The sequence below is a fragment of the Coffea arabica genome, chromosome 3e, assembly GCF_036785885.1.
Source record: "Coffea arabica cultivar ET-39 chromosome 3e, Coffea Arabica ET-39 HiFi, whole genome shotgun sequence".
In the NCBI taxonomy this organism is placed as follows: Eukaryota; Viridiplantae; Streptophyta; class Magnoliopsida; order Gentianales; family Rubiaceae; genus Coffea; species Coffea arabica.
The window spans coordinates 18,056,414-18,077,538 of NC_092315.1; the positions used below are offsets into that span (position 1 = coordinate 18,056,414).

General features: G+C 34.6%; 1 protein-coding gene, 1 long non-coding RNA gene and 1 other non-coding gene across 3 annotated transcripts; 2 read left to right on the top strand and 1 right to left on the bottom strand.

Moving 5' to 3' along the window:
• Positions 1–2,472: 2,472 nt before the first annotated feature.
• On the bottom strand, positions 2,473–2,575 carry LOC113738295 (U6 spliceosomal RNA). Its single transcript, XR_003460081.1, has one exon. It is a non-coding gene; the product is annotated as a U6 spliceosomal RNA (small nuclear RNA).
• Positions 2,576–9,083: 6,508 nt separating this feature from the next.
• LOC140038429 (uncharacterized) lies at positions 9,084–9,890 on the top strand. Its single transcript, XM_072083784.1, has one exon. The coding sequence runs from the start codon at positions 9,084–9,086 to the stop codon at positions 9,888–9,890; it is 807 nt and encodes a 268-aa protein (XP_071939885.1).
• Positions 9,891–15,832: 5,942 nt separating this feature from the next.
• On the top strand, positions 15,833–16,322 carry LOC140038683 (uncharacterized). Its single transcript, XR_011842251.1, has 2 exons — positions 15,833–15,947; positions 16,032–16,322. It is a non-coding gene; the product is annotated as an uncharacterized lncRNA (long non-coding RNA).
• Positions 16,323–21,125: the final 4,803 nt, after the last annotated feature.

Genomic DNA, 21,125 nt, shown 5'->3' on the forward strand with positions numbered 1-21,125 from the left:
ATAATAATCATCCAAGATTCGATTAGTTAATCACCAATGCATGCTCAAATCAATTCCAGAAAACACATTAGAGCTACATTCCTAACTCAGCTACTCGGCAGGGGCATATAACCAAAACAGGAATTTTTCTAATATCTTAAATTCATCATCCGATGGTTCCACAGTACATGCATGCTTCAAGATAGCTCAAACTACCTCTGATTAGTCCTAAAATGATCCAGAATTTTACCTCACAGAAGCTCACTCACTCGACAGAATGCTGAGGTCTATCCCTCCCTCTCGGCTCTTCTCCTCACGCACGGCAAGCTGGTTCTGGTTGGGTTGCAGTGGGTGCAGCTGGTGATGGTGGAAGCTGGAAAACAATTGGCTGAGCTTGGAGAATGCAGTGGATAGTCTGCCCACAGTTTCTCCGCCTCTCCTCTCTCCCTCACTCTCGGTCGATAATAACAATGTGAGGGTGGAGTGTTATCTGAGGTAGGGAGTGTGCAGAGGTTATGGACTGGGATTGTGAAGTGGTGCTGCGGTTTGAGGATGGTTGAGTGTCGGAAGTGATTGAGTGTAGGGGTGGTGAAGCTGCGGTTGGCCGAATGGAGCGGCTTGTGATCATGGTGTCCGGGGAGTTGTTTGGCTGCCTGGAATGGTTGTGGCCGTGGGGTAATTGTGAAGTTGTGAGGGGTATTTTAGTCTTTTTCACTTCTCCTCCTATTATCCACTTAAGTCCTTGGTTCTAACTTAGCTCCAAAAATTGCCCCCAAATGTGATTTGAACGCCTAATGATTCGCTAATCTTGCAAGGGTTTGATTATCGAAATTTTTATGTCCTAAATATGGTTAGAGTACTTGTATTGTTTTTATTCTAGAATTTATCGGTTGCATAAAAATATTAAGATTTCTAACTACACTTAACCTTATTCGAAATTAGGATTAGCTATATAACAAAATTAAGGAATTATTTTTAAGAAGTAAACTTAACATAACTCAAGAATTATTAACTTAGTGTAGCGAAGCTAAGTGATTTAATAATTAGCACCGTTATATTATTTTGCACACGAAAATTATTTTTTTTATTTACTTGTTTAAAACAAATGAAATAGTGTGGTAGATTAGAATAAGGACTACGAATAAAATATGCACTAGTATATAAAAGCGAGTGAAAGTAATACTAGAAAAGATTTAAAAAATACGAATGCTAAATAAAAGTGAAATTGAAACATGCATTGGTATATAACTGCAAAATTCAAGGTTCTCACAAGTGGTGCGTTCAATCGGTAGTGCACGGTACCCGTCGGTTCGCACCGTTTTTCTTAAAATCACACGTACTAGGGTTTTTACTTCCTATTCACTAACTTTTTATCATTGCCCTTACTCACATATTATTTCTCTCTTAAAAGTCACTTTTAATCACCAAATTTGATCCTTGTTCCATACCGAAAATTCATCCGGCGAAAAATCGCGAAAACCCTAATTTTGCTCCAATCTTGAAACCAAAAGTGAAACCCTACTTTCTAGGTTTATTTACACTTATTGTGGAATAATTGGGTAGTAGGACTTTAATAAATAATAATTTCCAAATAAAAGGGCATTTTTAAGATAACATGAGGGATTTTTCAATTCCATAAATTGAATTTAGGGTTTCGGTTAAAATATGAGAACTTTGAGAAAACGGCCAGTCACAAGTGAAACTAGGGTTTTTAATTAGACTTTATTTCTAGAATTTAGGGTTTCTAGTCTGTAAAACAAAACAATAAAAAAAAGAAACCGTAATATTCTCTTTGAGACTAAACAACAATAGTATCCTAAAAGTTAGGATATCACAAACATAGTGCACTACTCGATCTCGACTCGAGGTAAAATAACTAAACTCGAACTTGAGCTCGAGCTTGTCGACCTTTTAAAAGTCAAGCTCAAGCTCGAGCTCGACTTCAATTTACATTACTCGAACTTGAACTCAAGTTTGAGTTTAATTAAACCTAATCAGTCAAATCGAGCTCATGTAATAAAAATTAATATTTTACATATAAGTTTAAATAAAGGATATTATTGACATTTCAACAATAATAAATATAAAAAAATTAAAATATATATTATAAAAGCTCGAATAGGCTCATCGAGTCTTTGAATACAAATATTGAAACTCGACCTCGACTCGTGAACTCAAACGAAGAGCTCGAGCTTGAGCTCGGACTCGGTCAAAACGAACTCGAATAGACCTGTTAACCAAATAGCTCGCAAGTTCGAGTCGTTCAGCATCACCCTAATTTTGAAGTATCTAATGTATACATAATTTGAGTTACTTGGTTCAGCATCATCCCTAACTTTTTTGAAGTATCAAATGTAAACATAATTAGCCCAAATAGACATGGATCCCAATCAGCCCAAGAAAAAGCCCAAACTGACTTTAAAAACAATGTATCAGTCATCTTTGTATGAAGATCTACTAGATTTAGTCCCAAATCAGCATAGACAAGCTCAAGAAAATGTGAATAATTTCTCGATTTGTGCGCATCACTCCTGCACTGGGCCTTGCTAATCTTCTCTGTTTGATACCAATTTCATTGGGTGTCGCCGGAGGACACTAAAGCCTGTAGGCCGATCCAATTTGGTGCTCACAACTGATGTGGAAATTAAGCAGCAATTGGAAGGATTTTAAGCGTCATTATTGTCATCAAACCTGGCCCAAAACATTTAACATCGAACTATTGGGTACATATGCTTTTTGCCAATTTTCCATCCACAAAAGTAGAACTCAACTTCATCCGAATTTAATCATTCGATCTGGCCTACTATTAAGCCGAAACGTGAGAAGAAATCATCTCAAGAATAGAATGTATATTGGCCTGGTTACATTGCTAAATAAGAGCCTCTATTTCTTTTAAAAATTTTTTAATCAAAAAAGGGGTGGAATTTAAGAAGCAAGAAGGGGAAAGGGGAATTTGAATCTAGGATCTTTATCTTTAGTAAAAAACTTGAATTATGTCTCTATATTTCATGTTTGTATCTTTAATGAAAATAAAATTGTATTTTGAACATTACAAAATTATTTTAGAAAATACTCATACTTTTTAACTATTTATGTAATGTTTGTGATAAACTTGTCTCACATTATGCTCCACAAGCAATACTTCAATTTAAGAGAAAATTTTTAAAATTTGTTAAGCATGATATCCTTTTTTTTTTAGTTATGAAGAACATAGTTACGATACATAACACAGTTTTGACAAATTTATAGACCTAAAATCCAAAAGAAATGAAACTTAAAACACTTTTATGTCTCATATACAAGGATAATAGTTAAAGTTGAAATCAATGTAGCATAATCTTTCGGATTCATAATAAACACCAATATTTTTATTCCGTAACTTATGAAATTGTTCGTACTTAAAAAAAGAAGGAGAAGAAGAAGTTGTTCTTACTATTCGCATACACATTTATGTTGGCATATTAAATCAAGACTCAAAATTAAAAATTTCCATATTAATATTTAGTAGTGTTTTAGTCAAGTTATGATTTTAGTAATTCTATTGGAGTCAAGTTATCGTAGTTTTATTATTTAAGAATTAGTATTTTATTAGAAAATTGCTTATAGTTGTAAGACTTGTTTATCAAGTCATCTAATCTATAAATAGAGAGTCATATTATTGTGTTCAGTTGAAAAGAGTGAAGGAAAGAGAGTCTTGTTTCTATTATGTGATTAATAGATTATTATTGATATTTATTCCTCTTCTTCCACACATATTTGTATGTGTGTAAATTGCCTCCTCACCTATATTGGTTTTATGAAATATATCTTCAATAAGTTTTTTTTGGGTTCTACAATTTATATGCACTATTTCGTTCAACTCATATCTTGGTGTCAAAACTTTTTTATCATACTTTAAAAAAATTTATGATAAACGTATGTAGAATAATTAATAATATGATTATTCTGTATTTTACTAACCATGTCTCTCTCACAAACAAACACAATGTACAAACACAGATAAATTCAAGTACAAGGAAGAACACCAAGTAGGACAGAATGTATTGCTGCTAGTTTGCAAATAAGGCCCAAACATCATTGACCACTGCCCTACTACTCTTGGAGATAACGCCAATAGAGAATATTTTCTCCCACACCATAACAAACATGGACTAGTTCAGAAAGGTTAAGCAGCATTAGCAACACAAGTACAAAGTAGTGCGTGCATTTTCTTGAATCAAATTTGATCCCACTGTCCCGAGCCACAGCAGCATGTTCCTGATATGACATCAGCTTAGTTCTGTACATGTAAATTTCGTCTCGCTCCCAAGAACAAAAGCAGATTGCAAGTAGCACATTATGCTCCGTTTTGAGCTTATTCATTTTAAACACTTCCTCGAGTATCTCTTCTACTAAAAGGTTAGTTACCTAACACAAGAAAACGCTTCCAAGAACAGATCATTCAAAATAAAGTGCTCTTGCAGGAACATAAACTTCAGGTGGCTGAGATATTTATTAGCTAGGCATGCCTTAGTTGTCTATAGGTTAAATATGGACTTATAGGAAGTTGATCAACAAATTCCTGCAAACGCACAAAGTCTATCGTAGTGATAAAATACATGGACTATTTCAGGGTCGAACCCACAGGGACGAGTTAATTTTCTATTCTAATTATTCAAACAAAAAATAATAACAAAATTTAACTTCAAGGACTGTAATTTCTAACTAATCAATAAATTAATAAATAAATCAAATAAAGTAGTGGTGAAAAAACAATAGACACAAGTCTAGGGTTTTAGGTTTTAATCCAAATTTTAAGTTAATTATCTAGTTAATTTCTTAACAAACCATAAACGCATCACACAATTGTATTTTAGATTATCTTTTGATACATCTAAAGTGTGCCTAATTAAATCCTACGTCTCTCTCAAGCTTGCAAGTATTCAATTAAACCCTTTAAAAACTTTGGTGATAAAAATGCGTCATACAAATCCAATCTACTCTCATGATTAGGTTAAATATGTTTATCTATCTAGTGCATGGCTGTATCTTGCTTCTCAATTTGATACAAACCAAAAAATCATGTCTATGGTGATCCAGTATAAACATGTAATTAAAATCAAGATAAATAAATCATAGCAAAGAGCAAAAAAAATTAAACTAGAAATATTAATCAAATTCCTTCATAAAAATCCTAACCCTAGAAATAAATTTAGTTCAACATAATTGGAGAATTAAAATTACGAATTCAAAGAGTTGTTACAAAGATAAGAAAAAGAGTAAGAAAACTTCTTAGTTGTTCGCTCCAATCCTCTCCTTGTAAGCTCATTGATTTGTCCATAGTTGATCTTGATTTCTCAAGAATAAATTATAAAAAGATGTTAGAACTAAACCAACTTAATGTTTTCTAACCCTTTAAAAATGACCTGGAACACCCCTATTTGTAATTTCTAAAAGTAGCATCCCAAATGGGTTGGGACTGAGTTTATTGGAGCTCAAAATCATATGTTTCTGTGCATTTTTCCAATGATGGCCGGCCCAAACTCCAGTCCCAATCATTGGGACTAGAGAAACTCCAGTGCCAAGACAAACTGATAATCGGCCCCAGTTATAACTCATCCGCGAACGGATCGCTAGAGATCCGCGTATGCATCCTTTTTGAAGTCAAAAAACTCTATCAACGAGGCAGAATAAACTCTCTCAAAACAAGAAAATTGTATCCTTTTAAATTACCTTTCTAATGCCACAGGAATCACATATCATTTGGAGGTCTGAATGTTGAGATATGCCCAAAAGGCTGAAAATTGGTCAAAAGAGTATCGCAGCGAAACTATGTTCAGTAATTTGGACTTTTGACCATAAAAACATGAGAACCAGACTTTAATGTCTGCATAAGAGTTGTAAAGTATTCTCTTAACTTCAAAAGAAATCAAGAATCATTTCAATCTGATTTGTGGAGCTCAAATTATGGGCAAAAAAGTGAAACAAGTCAATTCTACCAAATCCCTTTCTTTTCACTTTTCTTCTTCCATTGCCTTTTCGCACCATGTTTTTTGTCTATTTTCTCTCCAATTAAACTTTTCACCTATTAGAACAATATGAGAGAAAAATTAAGTAGTTTCTACTCAAAATAAAGTTCAAATAACACAATTAACTGGCAACTTAGGCATATAAATGCACTACAATCTACGCACTATCAGAAGTAGATTCATCACGATACCTAGTGAGAAGATTCTGGAGAAGAAAGAGCTCCTTGGGATTTGGAAACTTTGATTGATGATAGTATTAAGTTCCAAAGGAGCTAAAGTGATTTATCTTAATAAATTACAATCTTGCAATTTTTTATATTTTTTCAGAACTGTTCATAATTTTTTAGATCCATTTTATCTATTAAATTGCATATTTATTATTTCTAGTGCATGTTTAACATTTCATTAGAACAATGATGTAAATCAAATCGTGCTGAACGACTTTAAGCAATCAATTAATGAATTTTACTTTTTATTAAAAAAATTAATTTCCTAAGGAAACTATTGGAGAAACTTTGGTGAATTGGGAATAATGCAAGACATGTACTGATAGCTTAGCTAGAATACAAAATCTGATCAAATAGTTGTAGCGACTAATGAGTGAATGGATTCCTAGCCTCAAATAATTTAATTGATTAAAGACCGCATATTTGGCAAACAAATTTGATCATCAAAATCTAAAGCGACAAAAATATGAGTCCTTTTAAAGTAAAGTAGTAAAAGTAGTAAGCATGACTAATTATCAAGCAAAACGTAATTTACCCCTTGCCGATGGTCAGGTCATTACTTCCAGTGTATAATGCAAATTGTACCTTTCAGACGACCCGCTGACTCCAACGACTCAAAAGTCAAAAGTCTATTCTTGTGTAGTTTCTCATTAACTGCTTCATTGGAATTCATGGTAGCTCAAATTGACTGAAATCGTTACTGTCAAATCCATACAACTTAGAAACCAGGGCGAAGAAGACCTTTAATATTTCTAGCCATACATGTACCCATTATTTAGAAGCAAACTACTCTAAGCCATCTTGAGGGTAAAGAAATCACGAGTTCTTTGGCAGTGGAAAAGAATATTTTCACTTTCATTTTGGCAGTAGGTTTTTATATTCTTCTTTTTCTTCTTGTTTTTCTTTGTTCTTTTTGGCTATGGCAAACAAAATTTCATTATAGAATTACAATCATTTAATTATTTAAGAATAAATTATATGAACAGTATTTATTCTTTTCTGTGGACTCAGTTTTAAAACAATTTTCGTTATATATAAAACCAAATTGTTTGCATGGTAGGCTATTATTTTAGATCATGTTATACGACTAGAACTAGTTAGCTTTTTCATGAAGTTCTTCAATATGAAGTGAGCTGCACTATTTTTAACTTTTTGGCACCAATTTTCAAATTGTATTCATATATATTTTTTGTATATGAACTCTTTGTGATTATTGAATCGATGAGGGTATTTATGATCCATCATATTGAATTATTTTTGTATGAATGTTCATTATCATCCATTGAAATTTCGTTGGCGAGGTAGTTGGATTTTCTCTTTTTTTCATTTATCTTCTATTGTTTTCATAAATTTGTTGAGAGACAATACAACATATTGAATGAACTACAACTACTCTTTTCCCTACTAATCTGAGAAATGGCATGACAGATGTGTGTCTCGGCTACCCAAACAACTTTGTCAAAATGGCAAATTTATGTACTTCAGCGTGAGCAACAACTTTCTGCTGGTCCACTCCCAAGAAGCCTGAGAAACTGCTCAAGCTTAATTAGGGCCACTTTAGTGGGAACCAGCTAACTGGTAACCTGAGAGAGATGTTTGACATACTTCGAGGCTTGAATATGATGGACCTTAGCAATAACCATTTCTATGGGTAGCTCTCAGGATATTGGTTGAGATCTGCAAATCTGAGAATTTTGCGGATATCTCAGGTTTATACCTTCAGGGTTGGGCATCTTTTCTCAATTAAATGAACTTGATCTTTCTTCAAATCAATTAACTGGGGAAATTCCAAAGGAAATTGGGAAAGTAGCTTCTATCACATATCTATGTCTGCAAGACGATCAATTTTATGGAAGCATACCTCTAGAAATAGGAATCCTAACAAATCTGCTTTATCTCGACTTGTCCTCAAACATCTTGACAGGGTCCATTCCAGGATACTTAGGAGATTGCAAGCAACTTTCCTATTTAAACTTGAGCAACAACAATTTAAGCCAAAAGATTCCAGTTCAAATAGTTGGATCACTTATCCCTCTTGGATTTGAGTAATAATTTGTTATCAGGAGAGATACCTTCTAAACTAAGCAGTTTGGAGAACGTGGAATTGTTGGATCTCTCGCACGCTAACCTCTCCGGCTCTGTTCCTAGGGGTTTGGGACAATTGCCTGACTGAGTTCATATTGACCTATCCTTTAATAACTTAGAGGTTCCAGTTCCAAATGGAACGGCTGTTGGAAAATTGGCTATATTCATTGTAGAGTGAATGAGAAAATTGTTCTCATAATGGCACTCTTGAAAGAATCAAAGGATAATTATCTATTCATGTACATAGGATTCATGTATATTATTCATGATAGGATACATGTACTTGATACATGATTTTATCGTTATCTTATTGAGATACGTGTATGTACATGAATATGGTACTTTGATCAACGTAAAGATAATTATCTGGATTTTAACTCTTGTTGCCAATTTCGAACAGTCACCCTAGGCTAGCATCTATAAATATCTCCTTTTGTTTCAAAAGCAAGCGCGCTCTCTCTCTCTCTTTTTTCTTCTTGCATCTTCATATTTTATAGTGTTCCATATTGCTCTAGTTCGAGTTCGCTGTGGTGAATAAAGTTTGGTGCTGACATATTCACCTTTAATCCGTTGTATCCTGAGAGACAGACGCCTACTCAACCTCGAGCACTCTACCTGGAGGGGGCGAATCTGTTTTAAGGAAATTGTGCTCACAAGCCTCGGATTGTTACTATTGTTATTTTTCTATCTTTACTTTCTTTCTAGGTTGTATTTATTCTTCTATTGTGTATCAGCCTATATCTTTTATTATTAATCTAACAATCTTAAAACAGATCCGTTCTCAATGGCCGACAATACAGGAAGAGAAACCAACACATCTACTGTTGATGCCTCTGCCTCTGGCACAATTGTGAAACAACCTGAAGGGAAGATTACTCCTATGGTTTCTACCAACCATAGTGAGAAACCTGAGAAGTTCCATGGCCTAAACTTCAAGACATGGCAACAAAAGATGTTGTTCTATTTGACAACATTGAATCTCTCGAGATTCTTAAGTGAGGATGCTCCAAAGCTGTCTGAAGGCTTAACTGATGCACAAGCTGTCAGTGCTATTGATGCTTGGAAGCACTCCGATTTCCTTTGTCGAAATTATGTCATGAACTGCTTGCATGACTCGCTGTATAACGTGTATCAAATACACAAGACGGCGAAGGCACTGTGGGAATCCTTAGATCGGAAATATAAAACCGAAGATGCCGGAGCAAAGAAATTTGTCGTTGGAAAATTTCTAGACTATAAAATGGTGGATTCCAAAACTGTTATCAGTCAAGTGCAAGAAATTCAGATTATCTTGCATGAGATTCTTGCTGAAGGCATGCTTTTGAGTGAAACCTTTCAAGTGGCTGCTGTTATTGAGAAGCTACCTCCTGGGTGGAAGGATTTCAAGAACTATCTCAAGCACAAGCGCAAAGAGATGAGTATGGAGGACCTTATCGTTAGACTTCGAATTGAAGAAGACAACAGGGGTTCTGATTGCAAGGCAACAACTTATGTTGATGCTAAAGCAAATTTTGTGGAGTATAAGCAAGGGCAAAACTCCAAAGGCAAAAAGCCAACTCAAAATCTTGGGGCAAAAAGGGAAAATCTCTAAGCAGAAATTCCAAGGAAAGTGCTTCAACTGTGACAAAAAAGGTCACAAGTCCACTGAATGTAAGCTTCCAAAGAAGAAGAAACATGAAGCAAACTTGCTTGATAGAATCGAGGGAGACATGGAAACCATGAACCTGACTGCTATGGTCTCTGAAGTAAATATGATAGGGTCAAATCCGAAAGAATGGTGGATTGACACTGGAGCCACAAGACATGTTTGCACAAACAAAGACCTGTTCACTACCTTCGGAAAAATTGAAGGAGAAAAAATGTTCATGGGGAACTCTGCCTCATCTGCTATTGAAGGTCAAGGGAAGGTGTTACTAAAGATGACTTCTGGCAAAACATTGACTTTGAACGATGTTTTGTATGTGCCAGAAATCTGCAAGAACCTTGTTTCTGGATCGTTGCTGAACAAGCATGGCTTTCGCATGGTTTTTGAATTAGATAAAGTTATATTATCCAAATCTGGGATGTATGTAGGGAAAGGATATACAACCGATGGGTTGTTCAAATTGAATGTAATGACTATTGTGAATAATAAGAATAAGTCTTCTGCTTATTTGCTTGAGTCTTCCAATTTGTGGCATGGTAGACTAGGTCATGTTAATTATGATACTTTGCGTAGACTAATTAACTTGGATCATATTCCTTCCTTTCACATCAATTCAAACCATAAATGCGAGATTTGCGTAGAAGCAAAATTAACAAGGTCATCCTTTCAAACAATTGAAAGAAACACCGAACCCCTTGAATTGATTCACACAGATGTCTGTGATTTGAAATTTGTTCAAACAAGAGGTGGTAATAAATATTTTATCACTTTCATTGATGATTGCACAAAATACTGTTATGTGTATTTGCTCAAAAGTAAAGATGAAGCCTTGGAAAAATTCATTCTCTACAAGAATGAAGTTGAAAATCAACTTAACCGGAGAATTAAAAGGTTAAGAAGTGATAGAGGTGGTGAATATGAAACACCTATTGGTGATGACTGTGCAAAATATGGAATTGTTCATGAAGTAACTGCACCTTACTCACCACAATCGAATGGTGTTGCTGAACGGAAAAATCGCACACTAAAGGAAATGATGAATGCGATGTTACTAAGTTCAGGATTGCCTCAAAATATGTGGGGTGAAGCTATTTTGTCAAGCAATTACCTTTTAAATAGGGTACCCCGGAAAAAACAAGATAAAACTCCTTATAAGTTATGGAAAGGTAGGAGACCATCCTACAAATACTTGAAAGTGTGGGGGTGTCTTGCAAAAGTGGCTATTCCAGCACCAAAGAGAATAAAGATAGGTCCTAGAACTGTGGACTGTATCTTTATAGGCTATGCACACAATAGTGCTGCTTATCGGTTTCTTGTGTATAATTCAGAAATTTCGAATATACACAAAAATACGATAATGGAATCAAGGAATGCTTCATTCTTTGAAGATGTGTTTCCTTGTAAATCGAATGGTGCATCAAGTTCATCAAAACGAACACATGAAATTATGTATCAAGAAAATCATGATCATGACTTGATTCAACAAGATGAACCGAGACGTAGCAAAAGGGCTAGAGTGGAAAAATCATTTGGAGATGATTTTACAACTTTTCTATTAGAAAAGGAACCACAAACCTATACAGAAGCTGTAAGTTCTTCTGAAGGATTTTTGTGGAAAGAAGCAATAAAAAAGTGAGGTTGATTCTATTTTACAGAATCATACATGGGAGTTAGTGGATCTTCCTCCTGGCTGTAGACCTTTAGGGTCCAAATGGATCTTTAAAAGGAAAATGAAACCTGATGGCTCTGTCGATAAGTACAAAGCCAGACTTGTAATCAAAGGATACAAGCAACAAGAAGGTTTGGATTATTTTGATACTTATTCTCCTGTTACGAGAATAAATTCTATCAGAATGATTCTTGCTATCGCTGCATTGAGAAATCTGGAGATACATCAAATGGATGTAAAGACGGCTTTCTTAAATGGTGATTTAGATGAAGAAATCTACATGGAGCAACCTGAGGGTTTCATAACTCCGGGAAAAGGAAATAAAGTTTGTAAATTAGTAAAATCATTGTATGGACTAAAACAAGCGCCAAAGAAATGGCATGAAAAGTTCGACAATGCAATGATAACTAATGGATACAGAATAAATGAGTGTGACAAATGTGTCTACACTAAAGAAACAGACAATGGCTATGTCATCTTATGTCTTTATGTAGATGACATACTTATTGTTGGTAGTAATGACAAAATGGTCAAGTCTACCAAGGACATGTTGAATTCAAAATTTGACATGAAAGATATGGGGCTTGCTGATGTAATTTTAGGAGTTAAAATTACAAGAATATCAGACGGGTTGGTCTTGAGTCAAACTCATTATGTGGACAAGATTCTAGAAAAATTCAATAAGGATGATTCTGGAATTGCAAGAACTCCATTAGACAATAGTTTCCATCTATCTAAAAATAGAGGAGAGAGTATTTCTCAAGTAGAATACTCAAGAATTATTGGCAGTCTAATGTATTTAATGAGTTGTACTAGACCTGACATTGCATATGCAGTAAGCAAATTGAGCAGATTTACAAGCAATCCGAGTGCTGATCATTGGAAAGCAATTTTAAGGGTACTTAAATACCTACGGTACACTCGGAACTATGGACTGCATTACACTAGATACCCTGCTGTTTTAGAAGGGTACGCTGATGCAAATTGGATATCTGATATAAAGGATTCAAAATCCACAAGTGGATATGTGTTCACACTTGCCAGTGGAGCAGTATCTTGGAAGTCTTCTAAACAAACTATTGTAGCTAGATCTACAATGGAATCTGAGTTCATTGCCTTGGACAAATGTGGAGAAGAAGCTGAATGGCTCCACCATTTCCTTGAAGACATTCCAAAATGGGAAAAACCTGTGCCACCAATATGTATTCACTGTGATAGTCAATCAGCAATTGGAAGAGCACAGAATAACATATATAATGGTAAGTCTAGACATATACGTCGTAGGCATAATACCATTAGACAACTACTCTCAACAGGAGTTATCTCTATTGATTATGTGAAATCAAAGGATAACATAGCGGATCCGCTAACCAAAGGATTGAATAGAGAGTTGGTTGCAAAAATGGCAAATGGAATGGGACTAAAGCCCATGGAAGGCTAAGTGTTATAAAGGAAACCCAACCTAGCTGACTGGAGATCCCAAGATCTAGGTTCAAAGGGACAACCTAATTATAAGGACTTAGCATAGTCATTGTGGGGGGATACCCCTAGACCCATTCCATAATGAAACAATGACGCAAAGGAGAATTAAGGATAGCACAATGGTGTGCTTTAATGATTCTTAAGTGAAGTAATTAATTACTGAAGACTTAAGTAAATCACCTATGTGAGAGTGAAGTGGGGCCGCTTCGAAAGAGAATTGTTTAGGGCTCAATTCTTAAAAAACTCTTGCTGAACCAGGTTGATGTTCATGGCCAAAACGAACATAACTATGAGAACTGAACAAATGGAGCATGATTCCTGTGTGAAATATATGGTTCATTTACACTAAAAAGCGGGACAGTTCAAAGACATCATGTCTACTGGATTGCTAGTAAAGTAAGTGTATTTCACAAGAGAAGGTTCAATGGGTAACACCAACCTATCTTATGCAGGTTTCAGTCGTGGAACACTACTGTCGAGTCAAATCAAAACAATTTTTCATTCATGTGGGGGATTGTTGGAAAATTGGCTATATTCATTGTAGAGTGAATGAGAAAATTGTTCTCATAATGGCACTCTTGAAAGAATCAAAGGATAATTATCTATTCATGTACATAGGATTCATGTATATTATTCATGATAGGATACATGTACTTGATACATGATTTTATCGTTATCTTATTGAGATACGTGTATGTACATGAATATGGTACTTTGATCAACGTAAAGATAATTATCTGGATTTTAACTCTTGTTGCCAATTTCGAACAGTCACCCTAGGCTAGCATCTATAAATATCTCCTTTTGTTTCAAAAGCAAGCGCGCTCTCTCTCTCTCTTTTTTCTTCTTGCATCTTCATATTTTATAGTGTTCCATATTGCTCTAGTTCGAGTTCGCTGTGGTGAATAAAGTTTGGTGCTGACATATTCACCTTTAATCCGTTGTATCCTGGGAGACAGACGCCTACTCAACCTCGAGCACTCTACCTGGAGGGGGCGAATCTGTTTTAAGGAAATTGTGCTCACAAGCCTCGGATTGTTACTATTGTTATTTTTCTATCTTTACTTTCTTTCTAGGTTGTATTTATTCTTCTCTTTTGTATCAGCCTACTTTATTATTTCACTAACAACGGCTTTATCCATTTAATTGGCGTAAAGTCTAAAAAATTGAACGAAGCATATATAAGTGACCATTAGTCCAATAGAAAAATTTTTAAAGATATAAATTAAATGTAAAATTTTTAGCCATTTTCAATTTTATATTTTTGAATAATTGATACGATAGCAAAGATGTATATCTTTTAACAATGAAAGAACATAATTCTAAGTTATAGTTAATTTCATGACTAAAAGGATAATAATGTCATTGCATTCACTTTTTTTTACTTTTGTATTTCTAACCTTGACATAGTGCTGTGAATCGGCCATCTAAGCCTAGTTTTAACAAGTCCGGTTCGACAGACCTAGTTAGTAAGATATTCAGATTTCAAATCATGAGTTTTGAACTAATAAATGTAGAGTTCATATTTGGCTCACAATATATTCGAGTTTTGAGACTAATTCGGACTTATCCAAAATCACCTGTTATTCCTTAATTTCCTTAAGATAATCACTATAACCATCACACAGGTAATGATAATGGCCCGTGATGGAGTTGAGGTCTCCAACAAGAACACAATTTTCACACCCAACCACCAACGGCCACTGGCTGTTGATTAGTCAAATCTGTGTTCAGTTTGTGATGAACACCACATTTGACCATTCAAAGTCATTATTCGATAACTGGTATTTTGAAATTCAATAAACGTGTATAGAAAAAGAAAACACAAAGGCGAGAAAGGAAGACAAATTGTAGGGCTTGAATTAAAGTCATCTTGCTTTCGTTTCAATACGGGAAGGAGAAATGGACTGCTTTTTATCTGCATTAAAGAAAAAGGATAACTATATATCAGGTCAAGAGAACATACGGGACTAAACGTGGGTCCAAAATTAAATACGTAATTACTTTCATTGTGTAGTTTAAAGAGTAGAAAGAAAGCCCTCCGGAGCCTTGTATTCAAATAGAGGATCTGACGCGGAAGATTAAATTAGATAGAGGATCTGATGCGGAAGATCAAGAGTCTTAAGTTACTTTTGCACTCACAAGAAAATTTTGTAAAAATAAAAATCAAAGATATTTATAGTCCAAACAAGACCTATTTATAGCCCAATGCGCCCGAAACTAAAAAGGAAACAAAAATTGAAACTCTTGCCAGTAACAAAACTGGTAAATAAGTTGCAACAGCGCTTATTTTGAGCTTTAATAAAAGGATTTTTTTTTATTTATGAATTTTGGACGAAATACTGGCCAAAATATGAGGCATACCATTAAAAGCTTGGCGGCAAAGTTTTAGTAGCAGTGGAGTAACTTCAGTCAAGAAGAAGAAAATTGTAGCAATGTAGGAATCTTAGTGGAGAAGAAGAAAGATGGAATCGGGTATATTCAAAAAAAAAAAAAAAAAGTATCCATATTATTTTTTTATCTTTTCAGTAAGCTGTTGAAGGCTTTGTGGTAATTCCGAATGGCATACTACATTTTTGCATTAAGTGAATAGTCACTCATTTTTCTTTCACAAATTTACCCAAATTATACACTTCTTATGAATTTCAAACTTTTCTTTCACCATTTCGTAAATCTTCCTATATATAGTTGAGCAATTGCACCAACCTTTCGAATAGGTGGTAGCTTCCGAAATTCACCGATTTCTGCAGAATTCATGGCCATCAACGCTCTCACCACACTTTTCTTTCTCGTCTTACTTTCAACTTCATCCATCTCATCTGCAACATCAAGAACAGTTCCTCGGACAAGAAGTAAGTTTCGTAGTCCAATACCTTAAATAAGCACTGATATCTTGGTTTATCGCTTTATGTATGTTGTGCTCTGGTCTTATGCAGATGGATTTTGGGGTAAAGCTGCCAATCTTTTAGAGGTAAAGATAAACCCATCTCCCTATTATTCACGACCTTCTCGAGGCCAGAGTGTTCCTCCCCCGCCTTCCTCCACGTAGCCTTAGATGATTGATACCCTACAATCAGATGATACTTCAAGATTTGTGCTGGGATGTTACTTAATTTTTATTGTTGTTTGTAAGCCTATATACGAATGTGCATCTCAAGGATCAAAATTATCTGTTTTTATGTCTTCGTTTTGCTTATGGAAAGCTGTATATTCAGTTTCCTCTTGTTTGTTTTGTGGTTCATTTGGACGGTGCTCGATTTGTTCATGGTTGGTAAATATCTAAACAATCATCCCACGACTGATGCATAACGTAGCCGGTTATATCCATGTAAATTGATGCCTTTGCTAAGTTGGTGGATTCAAATCACTTATCATGTCCGCTCTATCAATCTAAGGGTCTTTCTATCAGGTGTTTTTATGGAAACTCATTAATACGCACAACATTTCACACGGGATCCTCAGTGCCACTTTTTTCATGACAATTCAGTGCCATTTTTTCTATATTTATGCTAAGTGTCCTATTTAGTTAATTTGTCATATGTTATTTATTTAAATTTTTCTGCCATCACGTGATAAGTGGGATTGACACTAAATTTGACACCGAATAGTGGCATAGAGGATCCCAACTGATAACATTTACCTAATCTAATATATAGATATACATATACCAACAGTTATTATCCTCTATTATATTTATATACTTTTCTTATTTAATCTTTTCTATATTTTTTTGTATTTATTTATTTTTCCTAATTAATCTTACATTTATAAAAATATGACACTTGAAATATATCTTGACAAATGTCCTATAAGCACCCGTTAGATAGACCCTAAATCTTATATATTTGAACTGAACACTCTTATATGTTTTGCCAAATAGATTTAACCACAAATTTCATCTTACATCGTCATTAATTCACTTGAACAAGTATCTACTGAAGAATGAAGAATGATATAGGGTGTCTCTATGAAATAGGCCCATCGATTGATGATTTACAAATATCTTTGACGAGCTTGAAGAACAATTGATTAGATTCCTAGGCCAATAGATTTACATAAGTTAGCGAATTTTGTGAAATAAAGAGACACATCTCCATTTCCTATAGAATAGCCCCCTTGATTTTGTAAATCATGGCCAACGATTTCTAGCATTCTTACACATGGACTCTGATGGGGATCCCCGTCTTCTTCTACTATATCTTCTTTGCTTTCATTTTTATTACTGGTCGCACTTTCATCTTCATCCTTTCTACTTCAATATTCGAGTAGACTGCATACATTTTTTAACACCTAAATAACCATCGTCACCACTAGAAACTCTCAAAATTTTGTTAACTTCATTAGATTAGTCAACTATCCAAACGTAAATCGCATGTTCTCTTTGTCTGGGTAAGGTTGCGTGAGATACAAGAAGAAGCAAAAGAACTTTGCAGTTCGGGATGGGTTTTTCCTTGATTTATGGTGGAAGACTTGAGTGGGCGACGAGGCATGAAGGTGGCTAGGGATAGGTAATCGAAACTAGGGTTTTCATGATTAGAAAAGAAAATTGCTATCCAAGAGGGGATATGTGGATCCAATCAACTATCCGAATCTTAAAACTTGTGTGAATACCTAATGCTCATAACCTTAAGGGCTCGTTTAAGGTTGCGGTGGCTTATTAAAAAAATATTTATTTTAGTTAAGCTTTTGGTCATAGTATTTTTGAACTAATCATATTGTATTGGTGCACACTTGTATAAGTACTTTTTCTATTTTATAACTGTACAATTTTAAATTTCTAAAACATATTTATGTCTTCATTTAGTTGAAAATTTATAATAAATTGTAAAAGTTAAACTTTTATTTTTCAAAAAAAAAATAAAAGTTTCTCTAAAAACATAAATTTTGAACTTGTACTAAAAGTGTTTTAATGGCCAAAAACTTTACTCCTAAATTTGAGTAAGGAAAAATTGTAATTTTAGCACTCAATATTTAGTACTTGTGTAGTTTTAGTCCTTAAAAATGTTTTATCCTCTAACAGTATTTTTTTCTAATAAAAATACCGCAATCCCAAAGCAGATCCTTGATTTGGATTTGGTGACAGATTAGATATCCACTAAAGTCGGATCAATCGGATTGGATTTCTCGGATTTACTAATTTTTTGTATTATTTGGCCCACCCCTACCTATTTCCACCCGAAGTAGAGATTTGAGAGGTTTGATTTTTTTCTCGTTTTTTTATTTCCCTTTTTGTTTTCTTTGGCTGGCTGGAACCAAGTGACTTCAAATATTGGACCTGTTTGGCCTCTCCTCTTATGTAATTATACCAAACAGTAGGCATTCGGATATCGTATTGTAAAACTAATAAAATAAACTACTATAATAGGGATTGAAATATTAGAAAAAGAAGTAGAGGGAATAGAGAATAATTTTTTTATTATTTCACCTGATCAAAGTCATCCCTGAGGTGCCAGGCTACCTCTATATATAAGTATTATAAAATCAAAGGTACATGAATTCTATTAAACATTCATTGATGCATTTAGTACTTCAAGTACATGAATAGCTCCATGAACTGAAATGGTTCATCCAATGTAACTCCTTTATTTAATATACCAATGAATCATGAATTAATTTTCTTGGAAATACAAACGGACATCCACACCTTTAGTTGTTTCACAACACTCCCCATTAGATATCCATTACACAAAGAATATGCCTCGTTAAAACATTACCAGGGAAAAACCTAGTGGGACAAAAATCCTAGTGAAGGAAAAAAAGTACACTATTTTTGTGTATTAATTTCTCTCATTGATGTAAATATCATTTGAGATTTCTAGCTAACACATTCCAATATTCTTCACCAATTTCTCAAATGTTATAGTCGGTAATGTCTTGGTAAATAAATCTATCAAATTATTATCTGATTAGATTTGCTACACATCAATTTCATCATTCATTTGCAAATCATGAGTAAAGAAAAATTTTGGTGAAATATGTTTCGTCATATCTCCTTTAATATCCTTCTTTCAATTGAGCTATCCAAGCTACATTATCTTTATATAATATAGTTGGTGGATTTTCTTTCTCAGAGGATAATCCCCAACTCTTCCGAATGTAGTGGGTCATTGATCTTAACCAAATATATTCTCGACTGGTCTCATAAATTGCTATTATTTTAGCATGATTTGATGAGATGGTAACTAATGATTGCTTTCTAGATAACCAAGAAACAGCTGTACCGCGACATATAAATAGATAATCTATGAGGACTCTCAAATTTACGGTTTTAAATTCCATTTCGAGCTTATTTAAATGTTTTATTGCTCAATTTCTCTGAATATTATTTTCTAGTCTTTTAAGACCTAATTACATGAACCTATGGTTTAATTATATTTTATAGTGATTTGTTTCAAAATTTAATTTTTGGAAAGCTCGTTAAGTGAGAATAGTGAATACGCGACTGGAAATTTTAGCTGGTTTGGAAATACAATAAGTTTAGAAAATTAGAGACTTTCACATAAGTCTTAAAATAGGTATTTTGAGTTTAAGTACTCAAGTGAGAGTTACTAGTACCATCGTTATAAGAAATTCTTGGAAGTTTTGCTTTATCGCGCTTAAACTGGAAATACGCGTCTTCACACGCACGATTTAATTGAGAGACTTTAGACCCCTATTTTGGGATAATTAAGAGTGAATAATATTCATCAGAATATAAGTGTACTAGAGGTTTAGTGCACTAGTAAAATAAATTCGAGAGAAATCGAGCACAAAACGCGCGCGTATACGCGCGGAGGAGAGTTGACTTTTGCTTCATTTTGGACCACACATTGTATCTTCCCAAAGAAGCTTCATTTGAACCAAATACTCTCTCTCTTCTCCCTCCATTTGGCCGGCCAACACAAGGAAGAAAAACAACTCCAAGCTTCCAAATTTTCCTCTTCATTTCTTACATCAAACCTCCACAAAATCACACCAAATTTCATACACACCTAGCTTAACACTTGGAGGACCACTTAAGCTACAAAAGGAACTCACTTTCCACGGTTTTCTTGGAGCAAAGAGGACCGAAATTTCTACCTTGTTACACCAAGTGAAGTAAGTGATGATCCAACTTTGAAAACTTGTCTTATGGAAGTAGTAAAGCATTTATAAGTTCATGCATGCATGTGGGTAACCTTGTTTATGGTGAAAATTGGTTGTGTGGGCTCTATGAACTCCCACTTTGGTTGATGGACTGATTTGGTGGTTGATGATGATATTTATGTTGGTTTAGTGCTTATATTAGTGGTATAATGTTGGGTTGTTGTTAGAAATTCCAAGATGGTGCAATGGCCAAAAGTGACCATTTTGCCCCTTCCTTGTTCGAGCACTTTGGTGCCTAATTTTGAGGTTCTAATGGCTTGTTTATGTTGTTTACATGTTATATTGGTTGTGTAAAAAGTTTCATGGAAAAATAACATGATTTGGTTGGTTAAATGAGTTGATTCCCAAAGTTAGGAAATCTGGAAAATTTTCCCGTATTGGCCCAGGCAATCATCTTGTTTCGGCCATAACTCTTTACTCCGATGTCGAAATTGAGTGCCGTTTGTTGCAATGGAAACTAGACATTCCCACCTTTCCATTGGTATAAAATTCATGTTCTGTTTTCACTTGAGTGAGCCACGCCATTCGTTTGAAAATGGATGTCCTGTTTCATTTATCACTGGAAGACAGGACATGAAACTATGATTTGTTGCTCAAATGTGAGTTAGTTGTGATCGGATTTTGAAAATGGTTTCTTCTGAAAAATTGTAGCTTGATGAAAGTGTTTTCCAACGCTATTGACCACGCTCAATTCCAAGTTGAATTGAGCGAGTTGTGGCCAAAGTTTGGGACTGACCCAATGAGAAGATTCCTTACTTTAGACAAAAATCCTTGACTAATCTTGGTTGGGACTTGTACTCGAAATTCTTGGTGTTAATCACCCACAAATCTTGACTTGGATGCCTCTTAGACATTTTCTATGAAAATGGACCATGTTTGAGGTACCCTATAGACCAAACGTTTTG

Excerpts from the sequence above, each read along its gene's own strand:
- LOC140038429 (XM_072083784.1), top strand. The coding sequence starts at position 9,084 with ATGGCCGACAATACAGGAAGAGAAACCAACACATCTACTGTTGATGCC.